At 38.7% G+C, this 21,461-nt stretch overlaps 1 protein-coding gene across 3 annotated transcripts in view; it reads left to right on the top strand.

Moving 5' to 3' along the window:
* SHTN1 (shootin 1) overlaps positions 1-21,461 on the top strand; it is a 96,922-nt gene that overhangs the window by 12,498 nt on the left and 62,963 nt on the right. For 2 of the 3 annotated variants that reach the window (XM_077877494.1, XM_077877495.1), the window contains exons 2-3: positions 1,763-1,815; positions 11,967-12,027. In XM_077877494.1, the coding sequence (XP_077733620.1) occupies positions 1,775-1,815; positions 11,967-12,027 (102 nt within the window). In that variant the 5' untranslated portion in view covers positions 1,763-1,774. Of the gene's footprint in view, positions 1-1,762; positions 1,816-11,966; positions 12,028-18,451; positions 18,547-21,461 lie in introns of all 3 variants that reach the window. The other variant, XM_077877493.1, reaches the window with a different exon arrangement.

A 21,461-nucleotide genomic window follows, 5' to 3' on the forward strand; every position in this document is an offset into this window, starting at 1 on the left:
GAAACAGGCTCCACGCAGGGAGCCCGATGTGGGACTCCATCCCAGGTCCCCAGAATCCCACCCTGGGCCGAATGTGGTGCTAAACTGTTAAATGTCAAGTAAAGTATCTCAATAAAATATATATATTTATTTTTTGAAAGAATATCAGATATGGTAATAAGATTTGGGGCCATAACCATAGACTACCTGGTGCATGAGTGTATATTTTAGAATCTCTTAGTTTTATTTCTCTCTGTTAAAAAAAAAAGAAGGGGTCATTTTATTGATTTTTCATAAACTAGGACAGTTTAGTTTATACCCATTGGTTGGGCTTTGTGTGGTAGAGGCTGATGAACTGGTGTGCACAGGACTTCATTCTGTGGTTACTCAAATGTTTTCTTTCTTTTTTTTCCCAAATATTTTCTGTTGAAAATGTAATTATTTTTAAAAGGGCCATATCTTTACATGTACACATTTGGCTATTTTATGGGCTAATTTTCAAGGATTCTTTCTGGGTGTGGCTTCAATAAAATTGTCCATTAACTCTTATGTAGATGGTCATGGAGTGGGTGTAATCTCATAAATATTTGTTCATTTGGTTGGATTTTAAGGTGGTGGCCCCACAATCACCATAGGTATTCTAAATCCTTTGGTTCACTGTTGGAGGATACAAAGGATATACTTCACCGTGTGAATTGTTTCTTTAGGGGGTTTTCTCTGCTCCATGGTTAGAATCCTACACCTCTAGAATTAATAACCAGATTATTTGGAATGTTCCTGAAGTCACTGGTTTCAGATTCTTTTTTTCTATTTTTTGGGTATTCATGGAAATAGGAAGCCCTCTTCGTCTTTTTTTTTTTTTTTTAAGAAAAACTGAGCTTTTTGTAGATAAATCCCAATTATATTTTTTAAAAGTCCAGATGTAAAGATCCAATCTGACAATGCCCTGGCTCTGTGGTGCCAGTCAAAATGCTGGTCTGGGAGTACGCCCACCTTACACATTCTGATCCATCCTTAAACCTGGATCATGCCTTTTCTAACCATCATATGCTAATAACATCATATTCTCAACCGTGAGGATATCCAAGAATGGTCTTTGGATAATAGATGAATGTGGGTGTTCAGGCTACTTTATTTTTCTGGCGGTAGAGGGTTTTAAATAATAAGTTGCTGAGTTTTTTTTTTCCTCCCACATAATAGGAAATATTTCCCAACAGTTCACATATTTTTCCAACTTAATGAAATGAATCTGGCTGGTATCTGGTCATAGCTTGGTGATCGATGATCTTGCAGGGCCTAAAAATAGTTGTTCTTAGCTGAATGCTCATGGCGTAACCCTTTCACTCTGTGGACAAAGCAAATGTGTGACACTGAACTGAATGTGTAAGCCTACATTATTTTCTGGAGGCTGATTTTAAAAATGAACCTCTGATTACAGCACCACAGACTAACAGTGCTAGAAGGAACTTCAGGGAGCAGCCACCTGTCCCCTTTCACAGGACCAAGTGCTGAGCGCCGAGAAGTGATTTGTCATAGGTCACTTATGGCTCTGAGGTCTTTCTGTGACCTAGGGAGATCCGAAATTTGGCTTAGTGGGCTCACACCTGCTGTGGTCTCTTTTTCTTTCTCACTCTTAAAAGCAGAAGCCCTTCTTCTATGGCCACTTCTCTACCCTACCACCAACCTAGTAAATAGACAATAGAGGTTAGTTGGATCCTGGGTTTTCCTAAAAACTTCAAACTTTTGATAGTGTTATAATGTTGCTTTCCTTTTTTTCTTTTAGCCATAGGCGAATATGAAGACCTCAGAGCAGAGAACCAGAAAACAAAAGAGAAGGTTTGTACTTTAGCCTTTCTTTCCTTTCTTCCACGTGTGAAAGCCTAGACGGCATGGTGCATTGTTCTGCCACCAATTTCAGTTAAATGCGAATGAGAGTTTTTTCTTTTTTCTTTTCTCCTGCATGTGTGGTTCAAGCTAATATCAACTCCAGGCTCCAGATGGTAAAGAATAGCAGGCATGCCACAGTGGGCGCTGCTCTGGGAGATTAACCGCACAGCTAAATGTGCAGCAAGGCACCAGGCCAAGCAACTCAAGCCCCTGAGAATTGTACTTTTTCCTAACAACCCGATTTGGGATTCCAGTGATGGAATTGGAGGGAAGACATGTCTCTTTGGAGCTTAGACATAGTAGATTCTGGAGAGAACTCTTTGGCATTAGTCGCCAGTTTTTAGCCTGTCTTCTTTCATAAACCTTTTTCATGCCCACGTCTGCTGAGTATATGAATAATATACTGGAAGTTGAAAATCACCTGCTATGAAGATAGTAATGCCCGGCGAATATTTTCAGTTAAACTGAAATCATTGAATTTTACTTACCTTTACTTACCTATAAACGACTAACCTTTTTGGCTCTGCACATGTCTATTAAGATTTGTGAATATTTGTTTATGTATCTTCCCCCTCCCTCTGTAAATTCAGGGAGGGGACAGCAAGGAGGTCTAAGTTAAAAAAAAAGAAGAGTGCTAAATTGAACTAGAAAGAAGGAGAGAGAGCAGAACTGTACATTATTATTTTTAGATAGAAACAAAATATGTGTTTAGAAATTACTTTGTTTGATAGACCAAATATTTCAAAACATTGTGTCCATAGTGGAAAATTAATAAAATAGATCCTTCGTAGTTACTGAAGCAAATGGTCATCATAGCTCTAAGTTAAGAGACCTTGTCTTTAAAATTTGAAAGTAAGGTCTGTAATGAAAATAGGCAGTGAGCTGCATATTTGTAAAGCCTTTGGCATATTTATTGGGTTCTTAAGAATCATATTTAAGTTTTTCACTCATTAATTGGTTATATATATTGACTGTAAAATGGTTGGTGATATTAATGAACTCTAGTTCACATAAAAATGGATTTTGAGATCATTATTTTTCACCCAGTTTTAAGGCTCCTTTGCTCATTTGCAAATGTTCTGTGAAATCTTAAGTTTCTTCTCCTTTTTCCATCAGGTGATTTAGGGAATGGTAAGTAGGTAGGGGTGATGAAAATCTCCCTAGATAGAAAGTGATTGGTGCGTGCATCTCTAATGTGGCAAGAAAGTCCCAGAAAAATAGTTTGACAAGATTCTTACTTCTAATAACCACCAAAAATCATAGATGTTTTGAGGATACCAACAGGTGGGGAGTTTGTGCTTAGATCCTGGTTCCCTCATGCCCCTCAATTTCGGAGTGGAACCAGAGTAGGGGGATGCTGAGGCCATGTAGCTTGAGCCTGTTTGCCCAGAGAGGCAACCATCTTCCAGCTGTAGGAGAAAGAGCCAAGAAGTTCATCAGTTGAGTTTCTTCTTTGGCGTTCCCGGCCTAGGAGGGGAAGAGTAAGATATGATGGAAGGGTTAACTCAGGAGAACTCTTTGACTTAACCTAGAAGATATGAGAGAAGAAAGCAAACAAGTGACTTTATGTGATAGAGAAGGAAAGATATAGAATAAAATGAATAACATGAGAGGCAGAAGAGAAAATTTTTTGTTTTTTTTTTTTTCTTTTCCTCCTCTAGTCCTTGCTTACCTATAGACCTAGGATTGCCCTAAAAATACTGATCTTCTATAAACATCCATTGTTGGTGGTGGTGTTGGTTATTTAACAGAGAGCCACTTTCTGCAGTGAGGTTTTAAGTGAACCATCTGTTATTACACAAGTGGAATTATAGGTAAAATGCATTTGGTAAAAGGAGGACTATGAATTACTTTTGCCTATTAACTATTTGCATATTTTTCTATGTGGGGTATGGCCTAATACTTTTGTAACATCTGTACACATTACTGACCTCCTGTGCTAATTCTTTAAAAATAACTATTAACAGAAATGGAAGAAAAGGATGCAGTATGGAATGCTGCAGTTGGCTAAAACAAAATAGAGTGATTTTAAGTTCACTGCATTCTGTTTATCTTCTATTAAAAGACTAACAGGCTTATTATTGCAGACTTTTTTCCCAAAAAGGGGGGGCCGTATTACAAAGGATGGAAGCATATAATAAAAGCCTTTTATACAGTATAGAATGAGTAAAAAGCTGCTTTAGTTCTGGAGCTGGTAAATGGAGAACACCATTTTCTCTGGCAAAGCACTTTCATGTGCCTGGCTGAGTGAGCTTTATCCAGTCCATATCCGTAAATACACATGGTCATGCTTCCCTTGTAGCCCCAAATCAGAGTTTAAAACTAGTCAAGGACAGGAATCTAAAATGAGACTCCTTTTTCCATAGTCAATTTGATCTGGGGGGAGTTTTTCACAGGTGGAAGGTACCAAAGTAAGTCCTCTGCAAATTATTTCTCCCTTCCACATGTCCACATTAAGTCTGCCTTTGTTGCTAGAGAATGAACCTTATCAACGAGAAGAGATAATGGGTTTGATTCCTTTGGGTAAGAACTTTTTCTGCTCTGTTTGGAATCTCCTCTGTGGAGACTACTGATAAGATATGAGATTATGCTTCAGGGGCTGTGTTTATTAAGAAGCTACTATGGATCTTACACACTCCCTTATGTTCCTCATCTGATGCTCCAAGCAGCCCTGCGTCAGCTCCAGTGCACAGAGAGCAGAACCTTAACAGTGTCTAGGTTCATACGTGGGGCTTCTGACTGCAGATGCTCTTTTTGAAGCAGTAAACTCACGGGAACGGATTGACTCTTCCCACCAAGGTCTTGGCTTTATTCTTAGTTCTGTGTCGTTAGCTCATGGATTTTTCATAGCAAATTATCGGACCCAGTACTTTCCTGGATCACTTGTCTTGACCACCTGTAGGTTTGTCCTTGAAAACTGAAAGTTAGATATCAAATCAGTCTTACATCAGAAGAATCGTGTATGAGTACATGTGCATGTAGATTTTGACATAGGTGTGCGGAGAGGAAGAGTAGGCTTAGAAGAGTGGGCCAGTGTGTCCGTGATCTTTGCCTTTGCAGTTATCCTTATTTAAGAAAAATGTGATGTTGATCATTTTGTGGTTTTTCTTGTCTTTGAGGATGGAATCCTAATCTATTTGAGTTTATAAGGAAAGCTTTTTGGAAGAGAAGACTTTTTGTTGGATGTCTCCTGAGTACTGGAGTATAAAGAAAAATATATGAAAGTCCCACTCTTGAGTAAAGCCACTCTAATGAGGGACACAGGGAAGTGGACAAATGATAAATTTGTGCTGTTATAAGTGAATGCCTGAAGTGTGGGGGGGTAGGGTGGGAAAAGGACAAAAAGATAAGGATCCTACCCTAGACCATGTGACAGATAAGCTCTTAATGCTTGGCTTAAATGTCCCTTTTTTTTTTTTTTAAAGTCTTCTCCAACTTTTTTCAAGCAGAATTGTTTATTTCTTTGTAATGAAACATCTGTGTATTTCTTATGTACTTATCACATTTTATTGACCAAAATTATTATCTAAGTATCTTATAGGGTATAAGAAGTCATACAGGGTTGGATGATAATGTAAAAAGTTCAGTTTTTTTTTTTTTAAATGTCAGAGTAAGTGGAGATTATGGAAAGGGTGCTACTTTCTATTATTTTTTGCCTAGTTTCTCAATGACATTATCAGCAGTATGTTAAAAAGTAAGAAAGCCTATCACATTGAAGTCAACAAGCCTTCCAGATCTATTTTTTGAGGTATGAAAAAATAGAAGACTCTATATTTTGGAATCAACTAAATAAATGTGATTGTGCTCATGAAGCAGTCTCCATATTCAGATGTTAGTCATGCTTCCACAATTGAAGGGCATTCTCCTTATGACTCATTCAGGATCTTTGTCATAATTGGGGCTTTTTCCTATATGGGGGCAAAACCTCGCTGAGCTTTTAATGGAATAGCTTTCACATTTCTCAGGGTGGTGGTGGGGTGTGTGGAGTGTGAACAAAAAGAAGAAAATGTGTACAATAGAAGCATATCTGCCTTTAAACAGCAAGTATTTATATTTAATATTATGTCTTGAGATTGAGTTTTGAAATGAATAAATGTTTAAGTGGCTGATTAGAAGTCGTTTGGATGAGCTACTGTAACAGTGCATCAGGCGGCTCTGTCAGCTTGCCAGGAACAATGAATGAAAGGGAATGAGGCAGACACTTTCCAAGACTTATGTTTCAAGAAGCAAGCTATATGATACTGTTTGCATCTTGGCTCAGTTGTCTATTGTTAGAATTTCTTTCTCTTGTGTCAATTTCAGAGGTGAAGGTCCCCAAGTATTTTATTTAAAAAAAAAAATCAGTAAAGAAGCCACTTTAAAGAGCAAGATATGCATCCATTATGCTAACTGTTCATGCATAATACATCCACATACATGCAGTTTCTTTAGAACAGAGTGGCAAGTGGTTGTGCCAGAGAAAAAGTAATTACTTAGCAGTTTGAAAGTGAAAATGAGTCTCTTATTAACAGCAATCTATCCAGAAACAAAGAGCAAGGATCTCTGTTCTGATGACATGTGTTTCCATCTAACACACAATACCTAGAATTTGGAGAATGCTGTAAGACAGCTTCAGGGGGCAGCTACTGAAAATTGGAGGGAAAGAACCTTGCATTGAGAGAAAGAACACCACCAAAAGAGACAGAGAGTGAAAGGCATTCCATCTAAGTGGGAATGATTTCTTTTATTGTGTTTTTTAAGGACAAGCACAGTAAGTTCTAGCCAAACTTCCATAGGTGGGACAATAGGGTTGTCCAGTATTATTAAAAATGACTTTGATGGTCTTCGAAAGGCATCACCAGAGATCCTAAAATAGGTAGCTGTGTGCTGTCCTGACGCCATGCACGTTTAAATTGTTAAATGTCATAACTGGTCATAAAGGGAGGAAACTTCAAGAAAAATAAGTAGGAATGGCGGAGGGCTGCAGAGACCTTTTCGGATCTGGTGTCAGAGCCTCTGCGGTGTCCCTGGAGTACAGCATTTGTCCCGTGAGAGCAAGTGTCCTTATCCATCGCTTCTTCATTGTGGCTCTCCCTTCTGGTGGATGGTCCAGCCTGGTGAGATCATGCTGTCCGTTAGGTTCCCCCCGGAGTGCCCCAGGGCTTAACGCAGCGCTTGGCACGTGTGGGTGCTGCGTAAACAGGTTGATCCGGGCTCCGAGGAAGGACACCGAGGCATTCCGTAGTTACGGTAGGTCCACCCAACTAAGGTACGTGCCGTGTGCACATTGCCTAACTTGGTTGATGTTGTGTGTCCACGGCACATGTGCGTACTTCTTGGACCTCAAACTGGCCTTTTTGTGGGCTGGCAACCCTCCACTGGGTTTGTGCACCACGGAGATCGAAATGGATGTTCACGTTCGTGGAGGCTAGACCCAGTTGAGAATATTGGGGTTTCTCTTGCATGAAATATACACACAGCAACATGTAAGGAAGTCTTCGTATCTACAATTTCTCTGTATTTCTGCTGAGCCTGTGAAGCAAGACATTTTTGTATAAACCGTAGTTTGTGTGAAGGAGGAGGTAGGGAGCTGCCCATGTTGCTGGGGGAGGGGGGCGTTCGTTGCCAGTTCACACTGGAGACACTCACCTCTGCAGATCACTCTGCCAATGCTTTGAAATGCAGGTATCCGGCTGGGTGAGACTCCAGGAACAGATACGGAACGTAGCCAGGGCCTCTCCTTTTAAGAACAGGGCTTCCAGTATTCAGAACCAGCAAGGGCAACCTCTGGTCCATTCGCCACTTCATAAAGAGCCAAAATAGACTCTAGAAGAGACCTCGTGTCATCCAGCTTCTTGAAAGTAGCCAGGGCTCCTGTTGCCGGGTTCTACCCCAGCCGCAGGCTATCCAGAGAGTTGCTGGGCATCATGATTAAGTGATGTGGGCCCTCACATCTGTTGCCATTGCAAAGTCTTCATGAGCAATTCTCACACAAAAAGAAGCAGTTTCTACAAATGCCGCAGCTGCGTGGGCAGGGTAGAGGAAGGGGCAGGATGGGTGCGGGGCTTCTGCTGGACACAGAGATCTAACATTCTCCTGTAGAGGCCCAGAATCCTTGCTGGTTTCCCTCTGTGGGTAGAATGAGACAAAGGTTGCAAGATATTTTTTTGAGTTGACCTAAAATGATGAAATAAGCGGATGTTTGGATTTCTGCTTAGTAAACGGGTACGTCCTTCATATTTTGTTCAGCTCTGGTTGGGAATAAGTCAGCTGCATTTGCCGTTATGCATAGGCCCCCCCCTCCCCCCAACACACACCCCTTTCAGTATCCATAGCAGATGGTAAATTCTGTGGCTGCCAGTTCTATCATAATGTGGTTGCAGAAAATAGAAAGCAAAGCAACATGAAGACCCCTGATAGAATACAGCTGGGGTTGGGTGACAGCTTCTGAATTCTCTGGTGATGTCTGTAGGGTTCCTGTAAAAACATACGGCTGGATGATGGAAACTGGTTACTGGCATGATGCAATAGGATTGTGATGTTGAGATCTGTTATTAACCTGGGCCTTATGAGCAGAGAGCATGGGTATAAAGCTTTCCTTCTAGGAAGCTGGTCTAAGTCTACCTAAAATTGCCATGTGTTGTTCGTGACCAGTAAGTGGTGGCTGCATTGGTGGTTGCTGTGTGATGTCATTTGGTGGGCTTTTTCAAATCTAATTAGGTAGTGTGCCGTCCTGTTTAATGCTCTTGTCATACAAAGTGCCAGTGAAAACTCCAGCTTTTGGTTTAAGTAAATTAACCTCTGGTTCCTTGAGGTGGAGCTTTGAGAGGTATATAGAAGAATCCAAGTGGTATTAGGTCAGGGGCAAGGCTCCCAAGCACCAATTCTTAAGTAAAGACAGTTTTTTCACAGGGCATCTTACAGCTTCAGAAATGCCAGATGAAGAAATATGAAGTTAATTTGAAAGTAAAACTCCAGATATATTTCATTTGGCAATCATAACTCAGCAGTGTGAGTCTGGTCAGAAATTATGTTTCTTTTTGTGCTTTAGACTAAACTATGCATTGCCGGAGGTGATTGAGGAAGTACAACATAAATAAGCCACATTCTAGAAAACAAGAAGAATATTCCTGAAACAACTGGTTAGCTTAAGTCTCCTAAAATTATGTGTTAACTCTGTCTGGTGGGTAGAAGGATCTCATAAAGCTTGAGAATCCAGAACTCTACTGTTTAGAATTTTAAACCCCCCAAAACAATAAATACAGTTTATCTGTTAGGTTGGAACTAGAAACTATATCAGACAGCATTACTTTTTTATAGAGGAGAGATTCCTCAAGCCTTCATGAAAGAATACGCTTCTTCTGGAAGGAAATGGTCCTCCTTATGGAGGGTCTAAGTCAGGATTTAGTAAACAGCCTTGCTAATTTAGCACTAGCACTTGTTTCATGTACTCTTGCCAGAATGGATATACCCAAATGAATGGAGATAGGCTTTTGCAAGTTTCAGTTCTTGAGACATTAACGGGGAGAACCGAACTGTTTGACTTAATTTTTTTAATTAAAAAAAAAAAAACAACAGTTTAAAAGCACAGAAAAGGGCAGAGAATAACAAAACAAATATGTAACCCACAAAAATAACTGTTATTCTGGGGCACTTGGGTGGCTCAGTTGGTTGAGCATCTGACTCCGGTTTCTGCTCGGGTTGTGATCTCAGGGTCTGGGGATTGAGCCCCCCTTTGGGCTCTGCACCCAGTGCAGGGTCTGCTTGAGATGCTCTTTCTCTCTCTGCCCTCCCCCTGCTCTTGTGTGCTCTCTCCCTCTGAAAATAACTAACTAACTAACTAACTAACTAACTGTTATTTAAAAACAAAACTTAAAAATGTACTACAGATAAAATTGAAGATCTTCTGTGTCATCCCGCTCTGGGTCCCTTCCCCTTCCCTGTATTTTATGGGATAACTACCATGATAAGTTTGGTACCTATTCTTCTATTTTGTGTTTTTGTATATGGATCATGAAATGTACATTTACAATATAAGTATATTAAGTGATTTTATTTGCTTAAGGTATATATTGACATGGATTCTCCAAAGCCTTTTATTCACCATTATGGCTTTTGAAGTATACGTTGATACATGCAGCTTACATTCATTCATTCACTGTTCTCTAGTGCATTATATGAATATACCATGATTTATTGTTATTATTCATGCCGATTGTGTGCGTAAACATCATCTCATACACATTACTAGATATTCTAGTATTAGAATCCAGAAATGGAATTGCAGGGGGCCCGGCTGGCTCATTTGGAAGAGCATGTGACCCTTGATCACAGGGGTGGTGGGTTTGAGCCACACTCTGGGTATAGAGATGACTTAAAAATAAAACCTTAAGAAAAAAAAATAGAAGTGGAATTGCTGAGTCATAGTATATGTTTATTTTCAATTTTGATAGTTTGTTCCCAAACTAGTTAAGTTTGTTTCCAAGCTAGTTATGTAGTTGACACTCCTGCCAGCAGTGTGTGAGAGTTTTCAGCTCCTGAAAGCAAACCTTTTCAGTTTCTTCCAGTCTATTGGATGAAACTGTGTCACTGTCTTAGTTTAGGTTTACCAAGTTATCAGTGGCATCATAATTTTTTAGCCGCTGAAACTTTTTTTTAAAGATTTATTTATTTATTCATGAGAGAGACAGGCAGAGACATAGGCAGAGGGAGAAGCAGGCTCCCTATAGGGAGCCCAAAGTAGGATCCAATCTCGGAACCCTGGGATCCTGCCCTGAGCCGAAGGCACTCAACTGCTGAGCCACCCAGGCGTCCCTACCCATTGAAATTTAAAATAAAAAATATCCAAAAGCATGAAATCCCAATGTATTTATCTGGCAGGGTAGGATTAAAATATAATTTAAAGTTGTGCTTTACTCACACGACCCTCATTATAGTTTATAGTGTATAGTATAGACCATTCAAAAAATTTTTTAAAAAATATTTTATTATTTACTCATGAGGGACAGAGAGAGAGAGAGAGAGGCAGAGACACAGGCAGAGGGAGAAGCAGGCTCCATGCAGGGAGCCCGACGTGGGACTCGATCCTGGGTCTCCAGGATCACGCCCTGGGCTGAAGGTGGCGCTAAACCGCTGAGCCACCCAGGCTGCCCTAGACCATTCAACTTTTAATTATTACTATTAATAGTTAAAAATCACTTTTTAAAGTTTTAGACTTGATGAAAATCTTCCTACAATGTGTTATACTTAACCTGTTTTGTGAAATTCCCAGTAAGTTGAATCAGTCCTCATAATGAACATGAGGTTTTTATAAAAATCATTAATACCTTGAGGGCCTGTTAAAATAAACTAATGGATACTCATTTCTATACCAATAAGATATCTTCATACTTTAATAGTTACTTTTACTTTTTATGATCTTACCTCCTCCTAATGTTCCTTTCATCTTTTATTTATTTATTTTTATTTTTTTATTGTCCTTCCACCTTTTAAAAGTAAAAATTAGTTTATGTGAATGATATATGCTTATTGTGGAATATTTTATCTTCTCTCATTTTAGTTTGCTACCTTCTATTTGGAATTCTAAGGATACGAAGACATTTTTTTCCTCAACTGAAGATTTCAAGGGGTGCCCAACAGCAGTTTGTCTTCTGTAGGGGTCACTTCTGGTTGTGCATCAGTGTTCTGAAGAGTTCTGGAGAGTTCCTCCCTACCCAGTTTCAGAGAATCTGACCTGTAGTTGCATGGGGTGTTCACTGTATTAGCAAAATACCTACTTAATAAGAGGCACATATATTTTCTTTAAGAATAATATTTTCTTTAAGAATAAGTAATTTGAACTCAAGAATGTTAAATTGTTTTGTTCCTGAGGAGATAATGAGCAGTAAGATGATGACTCAGTATCTTAGAAGGTCCAAGGCAAGTGGACAGACGCAAATGGTACAAAGACCATGCTGGTTGAGGAGAATAAGTACCAATAAGTACCATGTGAACATTAATGCTTTTAAAGGGTTTTTAATTTTTGTTTTCTTTTCATAAAATTGTTACTGTTTATGTTTGCTCTTTCTTGCCTTCCCAAACTTGTGATACAAATTTAACATTTCTGTGTTTTCTCATTTCAGTGTGACAAAATTAGGCAAGAACGAGATGAAGCTGTTAAAAAACTGGAGGAATTTCAGAAAAGTATGTAAGCATTTCATTGGAATTATTATAACACACATAACTCTGTTTGGGAATTATGTGGGTAGGCATGTCCCCTGTGTTCGGTTGCTGCTGTCTTAGACATCCAAGAAAGCGAGAATTGTCTTCCCATTTGTCCTCTCCCCCCTCCCCGAAAGTTCTGGCATTACTGTGATTTTCAAACAAGTGGAATGAGCATTATTGTTTCATGTTATTATAAAAAACAGTTTGCACTTCTAAAATTTTTACTATGCAGAACAGTTAAAGGAGAACAAAGATTACTTGTTATCTTGACTCTTGGAGAAAAGACAATGTTAATGTTAATATTTTATAGTCTTTCTTGGTCTCTTATCTGTGCTCAATACATATGTCTACAAAAATAAAGGCATGCTTTACATTCAGTTTGCAGCCTGCTTTTTTCAGGAAGCAGTATATCACGGTCATCTCTGCATGTTGATAGAGCTGTATATTAGTGTTAGTATTCTATTACACGATAGTACCCCAATTTATTTCAACATTCTTTCAGCGATAGATGGATTATTTCTGAATTTTGGATATTTTAAGTGATACCATGTCAAGTATTCTTATATGTCTGTACAGTGGTCTGATTTGTTTCTTACATTAATTCATAGAAAAGGAATTCTGGCTCACAGAACTTACACATTTTTGAATGTTTGAAATGGCCCTCTCTCTAAGGCATGTGGTATTCCCACAAAAGTTGTAATAAATCTTCTAAATTTTTGCTATGCTATTTTTGTAGCATTTCCTGCAAATCTGTCATTACCTTGCCCCTAAGATAGAAGGTATCTGATGGCGCTCAGAATGATCAGAAGGAAATAGGTCATTGGAAAAGGACCAGACCTTAGCAGGAAAAGATGATCCTCCCTCTTGGAAACAGGGTCTTTCTCCATCTTTTTGCAGATGCTGTATTAGGTTGTTCCATTAAATCATGAAATGTTGACTTGGTAACTACACAGCAAAACATTTTCTTCTTGTTGAAGGTTAAACAGCCACGAGAATGAAACATTATAGTTGATTTCAGTAACCAGTTTATTTCAAGTGTCTGGCTGTAACAAAATCCCAGGGAAATATGGTTGATGTTACTTTTCTTTGGAGGCCAATATGCTGTGACAGAAATATCTCTTATTTGTGAATGTATGAATTGCAACTGTGTAGGACTTTCTTCTTCCCTAATGCAGGATCAATGGGATGTGCTTACACTTTGGCTGACACCAAGTCACACTGAGAGAGTTGTGCCACTGATATTGTTACCAATTCATGTTCTCAAATTAATTATTGATGGGGGGTTGGCATGCTCTGCGTAGTGGGGATAGTTCAAGTTCTTATGGTTGGGCTTAACATAAAATGCTTTTGTTGGGCAGCTAGTGGGCATTTGGCCTCTTGCATTATGCAGAAATGGAAGGCGCTTCCCCCCAAATCAGCCTACCTGTAGAGTAACCCGTAAACTCCTTTCCTCTCCCACTTCCTTTGTCTCTAACTCTAAATATCTTTGATAGTTTTAAAAATTCACATTTTTCCTTATGAGCAACTCAAAGCATGAGAGAATCCATTGAAAAGGTAGTACAATGATCTTTATTGTTGTATTCATTGAAGTTTTGACTTACTGTAAGTCTGCTTAATTAAAGTTCGGATGGCAGAACAGAATGCTGACTCTTGACTCCGTCTCAAAAGAACAGGAAATGGGGATGACGAAAACTATAAATATTTGTTAAAACATTGTGTCTGGGGTAAATAGTTGATGACTTTGGAACAGAGGGTAGAGTTTCAAATTTGGAAGGTAATAGATCAGTTCCCACCAGTAAAGACCACCATGTAAATCCATGTAGTCCTGAGCAGTTTCTGCCTTAGTAAAATTGGAATAAATGACCCTGCCTCAAGGGCTGTTCAATATTAGATGAGATAATTCATGTAAAAAGTGCTGAACACAGTGCCTGGCATTATAATTTGCCTGGCATTATAGTTTGAGTGCTCAATAAATGTTAGCTGCTGCTACATCTCATTCACTATCCCCATCCAGAGCTTGAGTGCCCTTCAGACACTGGCCTTGACACGTGGGGCAGCTCTGGGGAGGGGGAGAGTATGTGTGGGTGCCAAGTTGAAATCTGCCTTCCTATTACATTTACCTGCCAGGTGCACATCTCAAAGTGAGGGAAGAGCAGCTGAATGAGCTCTCCTAGGCTGTGGGGCTCAACTCACCTAGCTTGGCATGCTCTTCTTAGCTGGTTCATCCATGTTACTCCATTCTCTGCCCTCTCCCAGGGCCTCAGCCTTTCTCATAGCAAAGCCACGTTCCCTAGGAAGACAGATTCGTGTGACAGAAGAAGTAACTAAAGGCTTTTCTGGTCCTTCAGACAGAATATGAGAGCCTTTGCTGTGTGTTGGGACACACCCGTTTTCCTGCACACCTGCCAGCTCTCATCACTGTTTTCACACTATGTGGATACCTTTCAAAAAATCTGACGTTGCAGGAGAACTTACAGTGTGTTTACCACATACACTTCAGAGACGTCCTGCATCTAAATATTGCTGAGAGTTGGCTGGTTGGAGAGGAGTGCTACTGAGGGCAGTACCGTTGGTGGTGTCACTTTTAAATACAAGTTAGAGAGAAACCGAGAAAATTAGTCACCTAGAAATTGGTTTGGCTGGGCTTTACCAGTTAGAACTCTGTAATTTGAGATACATGTTACTTGACTTTTTTGGGCTTCAGTGTTCTCCAATATAAAGTTGCTGTCATGATACCTACCTCGTAAGACCATCGTGAGGATTCAGGACAGAGCACATGGAAAGGATGAAGCACAGGCTGGGCACACAATAAGCCCAATAGTTGGTGATGGTATTGTGTCCTAAGCAGTTATGTTCTAAAGAGAACATGCTTGTAAAGAGGTGTGATGAACGTAGGCCTGGTAGATTTTTCCAGCCATTCAAACAAACACACATGACTACCTAGTTTATACGTAGCATTTTGCTAGGTAGAAGAGTCAGACGTGAGTAAAGCAAAATCTCTGCTGTCATGCTTGCCGATAATTAGAGACAGACACAAGTGAAAGAGAGAAAAGCCCAGTTGCCCTACAGGGTGATGCATTCCATGATGGCAAGTATGTAAGCGTGTCGTGAAGAGGAAAAACAAACTTTACTAATTCAACTAGACTGATGAAAGCAATAATGGATGTACTTTTAGGTTATGCTTCTGAGTTGTCAGAGTCATTAAAAACAACTTTTATTATGACAAATATCAAGCTTATACAAAAGTGAAAAAATATTACAACGGACCCCTATGTATCCATCATAGAACTTCAACAGTTAACCAACTCTTGGCCAGGCTACTTTCATCTCTGTGTCCATACATCCCGCCTCAGAGTATTTTGAAATGAATTCCATTCATCATATCATTTAATGACGATAATTTCATCATAAATATTTCAGTTAGTATTTCTAAAAGACTAGGATTCATCTTTATTCTTTTTTAAACTTTCATGCCATCCAAATTACAGATAGTTTAGGTGTAGTGGTCATGGCCTGTGGATATTATGAGACAAGCCTGAATTCAGCACCATACGGCAAATCACTAAGTGAACAATTAAAGGTTTTTTAAACTTCCATTGTTTGAAAGGTGCAAATAAAATTATATACTACAAAAATTTCTGTTTTGTGTCACGTAACCTGACTTTTGGTTTTAGAAATGGGACCGTGCTTTTTAAGGACATAAATGCCCTCTGAAATATATTCTTTTCTTTTGAATCTAGAAAGTCGATAGATTTCTTTGCTCCCTATTTAGCATTGAGATAATTTTTTAAACTAGAAATGAAAGCCCAACTTTTGATTTTTTACTGTTTCCTTTTAAGAGGCAGAGATTAAAACAACAACAACAACCTGTCTGATGGGGTCTGCTGTATGAGGATTAGAGAAAATGTGGGCTAGTGCTGCCTATGTAAGGTTATCAAGTTAAATTACAGGGCAGCCTTTTACACAATGTTCAGAAAATAAGTGTGTGTGGTCTTTTTTCTTTTTGCTGGGCCTACACCTTGCTATGGTGGAATGATTTTTCTTACTCTTCCATGAGCAAGAATGTTATTGAATAAAAAGTCAAATTCCTATGAAACATGCAGAGTGTTTATGTTTTTGTTATGATAGTGGAAATACCAGATTGTGGCAGAAGAAGTCAAGTAGTTAAGGCTAAAAATTCAAAGTAATATTTGATGTTGTAAAAATTGTATAGGTTTCTTTTCTCTTTCCTTCACATTTTTGAAGAACCTACCTTGTAAACATAGTGATAAAATGCCAAGAATATTAGGATTTTAAGGAAATAATAGAGCCTATTATTTAAACTACAATATAAAAGGCAATTATATTGATGAAGAGCTACATGGGCTTTGTGTGTGTGAATAAACTTGGCCTGTGTTCAGCTTCTATTTGTTCTTCTGGCATAAACACATATTGTGTGTGATTCCAGTTTAATGGGGACCCGTTTGTATGCCAAGCAGCTGCATTTTAGGACCTATTGCGTGATTTCATAGCTCTCTGAAAATTGGTTCTATTCAGAACAAGAGATAGAAGAGGAGAGGGGGGTGGCGTGGAAAGGGGGGCAGAGCCTCAACACACAATCATTTCTTTTCAATTGGAGCCAGAAAGGTTGATGACAACATGACCATTGTGTTATAATGATAAGACCACTAAGGCATCTGTACCTCTCATCAAGGCTTTCACACAACAGCAGATACAATTTAATTCACTGCTCTGTCAGCAGTGCTGATACCATTATGCCGTCTGTCTCCACAGTTATAATCACTGTCCTCTGAGAAATGCAGTTGAAATGATCTTGAGCAGTCAAAGAAACTCTCAATTAAGGCTGCCACTTCCAATGTGTCAGATTGTGTCTTATGCACTTGGTACAATTTTCACTTCCAATCCTGTTTATTTACAATGTCTACCAGTAATTACGCTTAACGTGTCATTTAGTGAGGGGGGCCCCTGCCAAGCCGATTGTTGGGTGCTGCTGTACCATTGAGTGGGAGTTTCTCGAAGTCAGTGCCATCAGCAGCTTTTAGGACCTGATGGGATGCAGTAGTAATGTTGATAATGCAAGTATCGTGCTCATCAAGTCATAATTAGATGCCACTCAAATGTGCCACTTGTAATAACAGTGTTGATTCATGTTTTTCTCGGTGACTGCAACTACTAATTAGTTAAGTGGTTTTTGGTTGGCCTGCATTTGCTGCAGATTATTATTACCCCTGAAAAAATGTCAAGGTTAGAGATGTTTCTGGCCATTTAGTGCTGCTTTATGAATTTGAATATTAACATAATAAGAACTTTGGACAGACTTAGGAAGTAATACATTTTTGTATTTAATTTGGAGAGAAATTTTTTTTCCCCTGAGTTTAATCATAATTGCAGGTTAATTAAGCTTAAATGAAGCAAAAGTAATCTCTCTTTGTGTTATGTGAGCCCAGTGTGCTTTTTGCCTAACTTTGTTGGGTTTCACATTTGGGTATACTTAATTTTTCTTTTTTAAGCCAAACAAATGTCAATAAGTATACACGTTTACAGTTAAGTTTAAGATTCTGAACATTTTCTTTTAACTAGAAGTATGGGTGAAAGGAATTGGCACTTTTCTTTTACTTGATCTTCAAAGTATAATGCAAGTTCTAAATCACTTTGTACCTTTGAATCTCAATTTCTATAAACCAGCTACTAAAAGAACCTGAAAATTACTATTTTTCAAGCATTGGTAAAGTGTACTGTAAAATTGTATTTTTTCTTCCAATCTTCCTGATGGTCTGTGATGCAAGAAACATCTGCTGTCATCATCGTAGAATACATAACTCTTGTTGCTACACTTTTCTGCCCCGGAATTTATTAAATAATTGTAACTACTTTGTCACTCACTCATAAAGAAGGCTGTTGCATTCTGACCTCAGCTCAACTGCCACATGGTTATTCCAGTTAAGAAGATCAAGTTAAGATTTATTTTTTGAAATTTTTCATTAGCAGATTTTCTGTATTAGACCCACGTGTTCTGTCCTGCTAAGAAAAGGAAAAATCGTGTTTGCCACTTTTTATTTAGAAGAGATTCTTTTGTCTAAGTGGACGTATCTGTGGCTATGTGTACAGCTACATAGGGGAAAAAAAAACTTAAAACATCCTAACTAGCTTTCTTAAAAATGTGTGCGCTAGCAGTAAAGGCTCTTCATTGTGTTATTTTCCTGCTCCACATTCACATATTAGCTAAGATTTAATCAGGGCAGCATCTTCAAGACTCCCCCCTCTCATCCTGTCCCCCCCTCAATAGCTGAAGGTCTGGCTAGCTAAAGAATTGAAGTATTCTGAGTCATGGGATGCAATGTGTGGGCTTCTGGAATCGCTGACTAATCTCTGAATGCTGAGACTTTTTTCCCCTCATTCCTAGTTTCTCACATGGTTATAGAGGAAGTCAATTTTATGCAGAACCATCTTGAAATAGAGAAGACTTGTCGAGAAAGTGCTGAAGCTCTGGCAACAAAGGTGAGACTCTTCAAATAAGGGAATTCTCTACTTGAGTTTTTTAATTTCAACTTGCTTTTCTGCAGAGTGGCCTCTCTTCGCTTTTGCTCTCCTAATCAACGGTCTCTCTTTGGATGAGGAGGAAAAAGTGTCGTAAGTTTTGAAAATCCTGGAATAGGATTAGGTACAGATCTTAGTGCCTAGGTCATATCGATTGTAAAAGGGGCATTTTGTAGTGTGCATTTCAGCATTTGTGATTTTTGCCTCTGAAAAATGGCCCCAGGCTAGTGTGTTCAGCTGGACTTTCTATGTGGCTGTGCATTGGGTGCAAACATTCGCCAAGTTTAAAACTAACCTGGTGTGACATCAAGGAGCAATGAGTGTTTTCACGTTTGATTTAAAGTCGGCCTCCAGCCGTACGTTTCAGGTGATTATTTGTGAAAGCAGAGCGAGGGCATGCTAAAGGTGACCTCCAGTGCTCCACTGATTGCTTCTAGCTGATGAATTTACCAAGAGTATAATTTTCTATATTCTATCTCATCAGAAGTACATTATTATTAAAGAATGTTTTTATCTCTGTCTTACGTTTTTGGGGTTGGGTAAAATGCATCTGAACCACTTCATCAGAAAATGGATTACAGCAATTTTTAACCAAATATCATTAGTAATGCCAGTTGTGTGTCTTCCTCTCTTCCCCATCACCTACCTCCAAAGTATGTCTTTGGATGTGACTGAAATTCTGCAAATCAATCAGCCAGTCTGTCTGTATATCTCTATTTAATTTGTGTGCATTAGCAGTGTGCTTGCTAGAGGTATTTGCTTAATTGTTTGTGTAATGACACTACATTAGAATTCATAAGATAATGCAGTCGGAACCTAAGAATATAAACGTGTGCATGCAACTTCTGTTACTCCTTTGAAGAATACATAGCAATACAGGCCATTGCTTTTAAAACAATCATAGTATGGGTGCTCTCCCATCACTTCTTTTGTGTTACACTTCACTAAGTGTTCACTGGTCCATAAAACTGTGTGAATTCTCTTCTCATATCCTTTATTCCTCCTTTTGGAACAAGGAGAAAAAAATGTATTTGGAGCATACCAGCTGCTCTGAATCTTGCAGTGGCTAAGGACAGTCCTTGTATTTTCTCTTGCCATTGCTAAGTATCCCTGTCGCCAACGGTACATGCAAGGTGCGAACCTGACTACCTCGCAGGACTGAATGAGTTAATGGAGAGCAAGGGTTTGGGAGGCAGCATATACAGGTTTTATTCCCAGTGATGTCATTTGGGGCATATGTGACTTTGGGCAAGTTACTAGTTCTGGTCTCCGCATTGCTGTAGTCTCATCTTAAATGACAGGATGGACTAGAGTTAGGTCTGCGGGGAGAATGGGGCGGACTTTCCTTTTTTCATGAAGCACTCTACTCATGGGTTTTTACAGGCCTCTTTAAAAAAAGATTTGATCCCCTCCTTCCTTTTTTAAACTGCCAGGTGATTTTGAGCAAGAGAATGCACCTCTCTGAGCTACAGTTGCCTTGTCCTAAGTGTCAGGGTGGACCAGCATTGATTTCTTAAGAATACCCCAGACTCACTGATGCAGGGTGTGCAGCCCAGGCCAGCTGTGTGCTGAGAAAGCTGCTAGGTGACTGTTGTGTTCGTCCCTGGTTATTATAAACCACTGTGTTACTAATCTCAAAAGTCAGTTTTATAATTTCACCTTGACAGTAGGATCCTTCACTTACTCGGTTTGTCCTCTAGTCTTTACAAAGTCTTTCGAAAATGGTCATATGGTTTGTTTTCGAGGATACAAGTCCCTCGTGGGACTTGGAATAAAAAAAAAAAAAAAACAAGTAAAAAAACCTATAGATGTGCTCACTGGATCTGGAGAATACTACAGCTTTGTTTTTTTTTTTTTTTTTTTTTTAATACTACAGCTTTGAATGCAAAGTTTGGAAGCTTTATTATATGTGTGATCGATAAGTAGCACATCCTGATTTAGGTATCCCAATTGTCATTTTAAAAATTAGATTCCATTTTTAAAGCAGCAAAGTTTCTATAAATTTATTCCTATTTTTTTAAATCTTTGCTCTCAAATTAATGACAAATGGAATGTTTAATTCTTAAGATGCAATTTGCATAATTTTCTTAAAAGCAAGGGTGGATACTTTGGTAAAATGTGTAGGTTAAACTGATAAATATAGACCAGTTCTTTAAACCATATGGTCCAAGTCCTGTTTAACTTGCTTATTTCGTATCTTTAAATATTTATTAAGCTGCACCCAATATAAAAACTATTTAAATTTGAATGTAGTAGAAGATTCTGTTACTTGTACGGTTATAAAAGATTTATTTTTGCTTTTGGACTTAGAATGATTCCACAAAACAATTAGCATGCCATTAACATATATAACTTGATGAATAATAACTTCAGTGAAATTGCTTAGCCAAAATTTGTGAATTCAGAGTTTTCAAAAATATGCATTTAATGTGGTCATGAGATCTTTATGTATATAAATCTTATTTTCTTCCTTCAGAATGTGAGAATGATGTTTCAGAGAATACTTCTGAAATTTTCTGTGTGGCTTTTTTTCCCTTTTTTTTTTTTTTTTTTTTAAAGCATAGGTTCCACACCCAATGTGGGGCTTGAACTCATGACCCTGAGATCAAGAATCAAAGCATGCTCTACTGACTGAGCCAGCCATGTGCCCCATATATGGCTTTTTTCTTGAGTTAGTAACTTTGTTAAATAGAGTAGTTGTAGTATAGCCAGATAGTGCTGGTGGATTTTGGTGCCTGGCTTGACGGAGAAAGGCATTAAACTCTTCTGATGGTAGAACTGTTAACAATCAGGTTATTAAGTATGATTCTGACAGTGGCCTAGGAATGAGCATATTAAGGACCAGGTAGAAAAAAATTAGTATTTTTGTGCTTTTG

The sequence above is a fragment of the Canis aureus genome, chromosome 29 (genome assembly GCF_053574225.1).
Source record: "Canis aureus isolate CA01 chromosome 29, VMU_Caureus_v.1.0, whole genome shotgun sequence".
Taxonomy (NCBI): domain Eukaryota; kingdom Metazoa; phylum Chordata; class Mammalia; order Carnivora; family Canidae; genus Canis; species Canis aureus.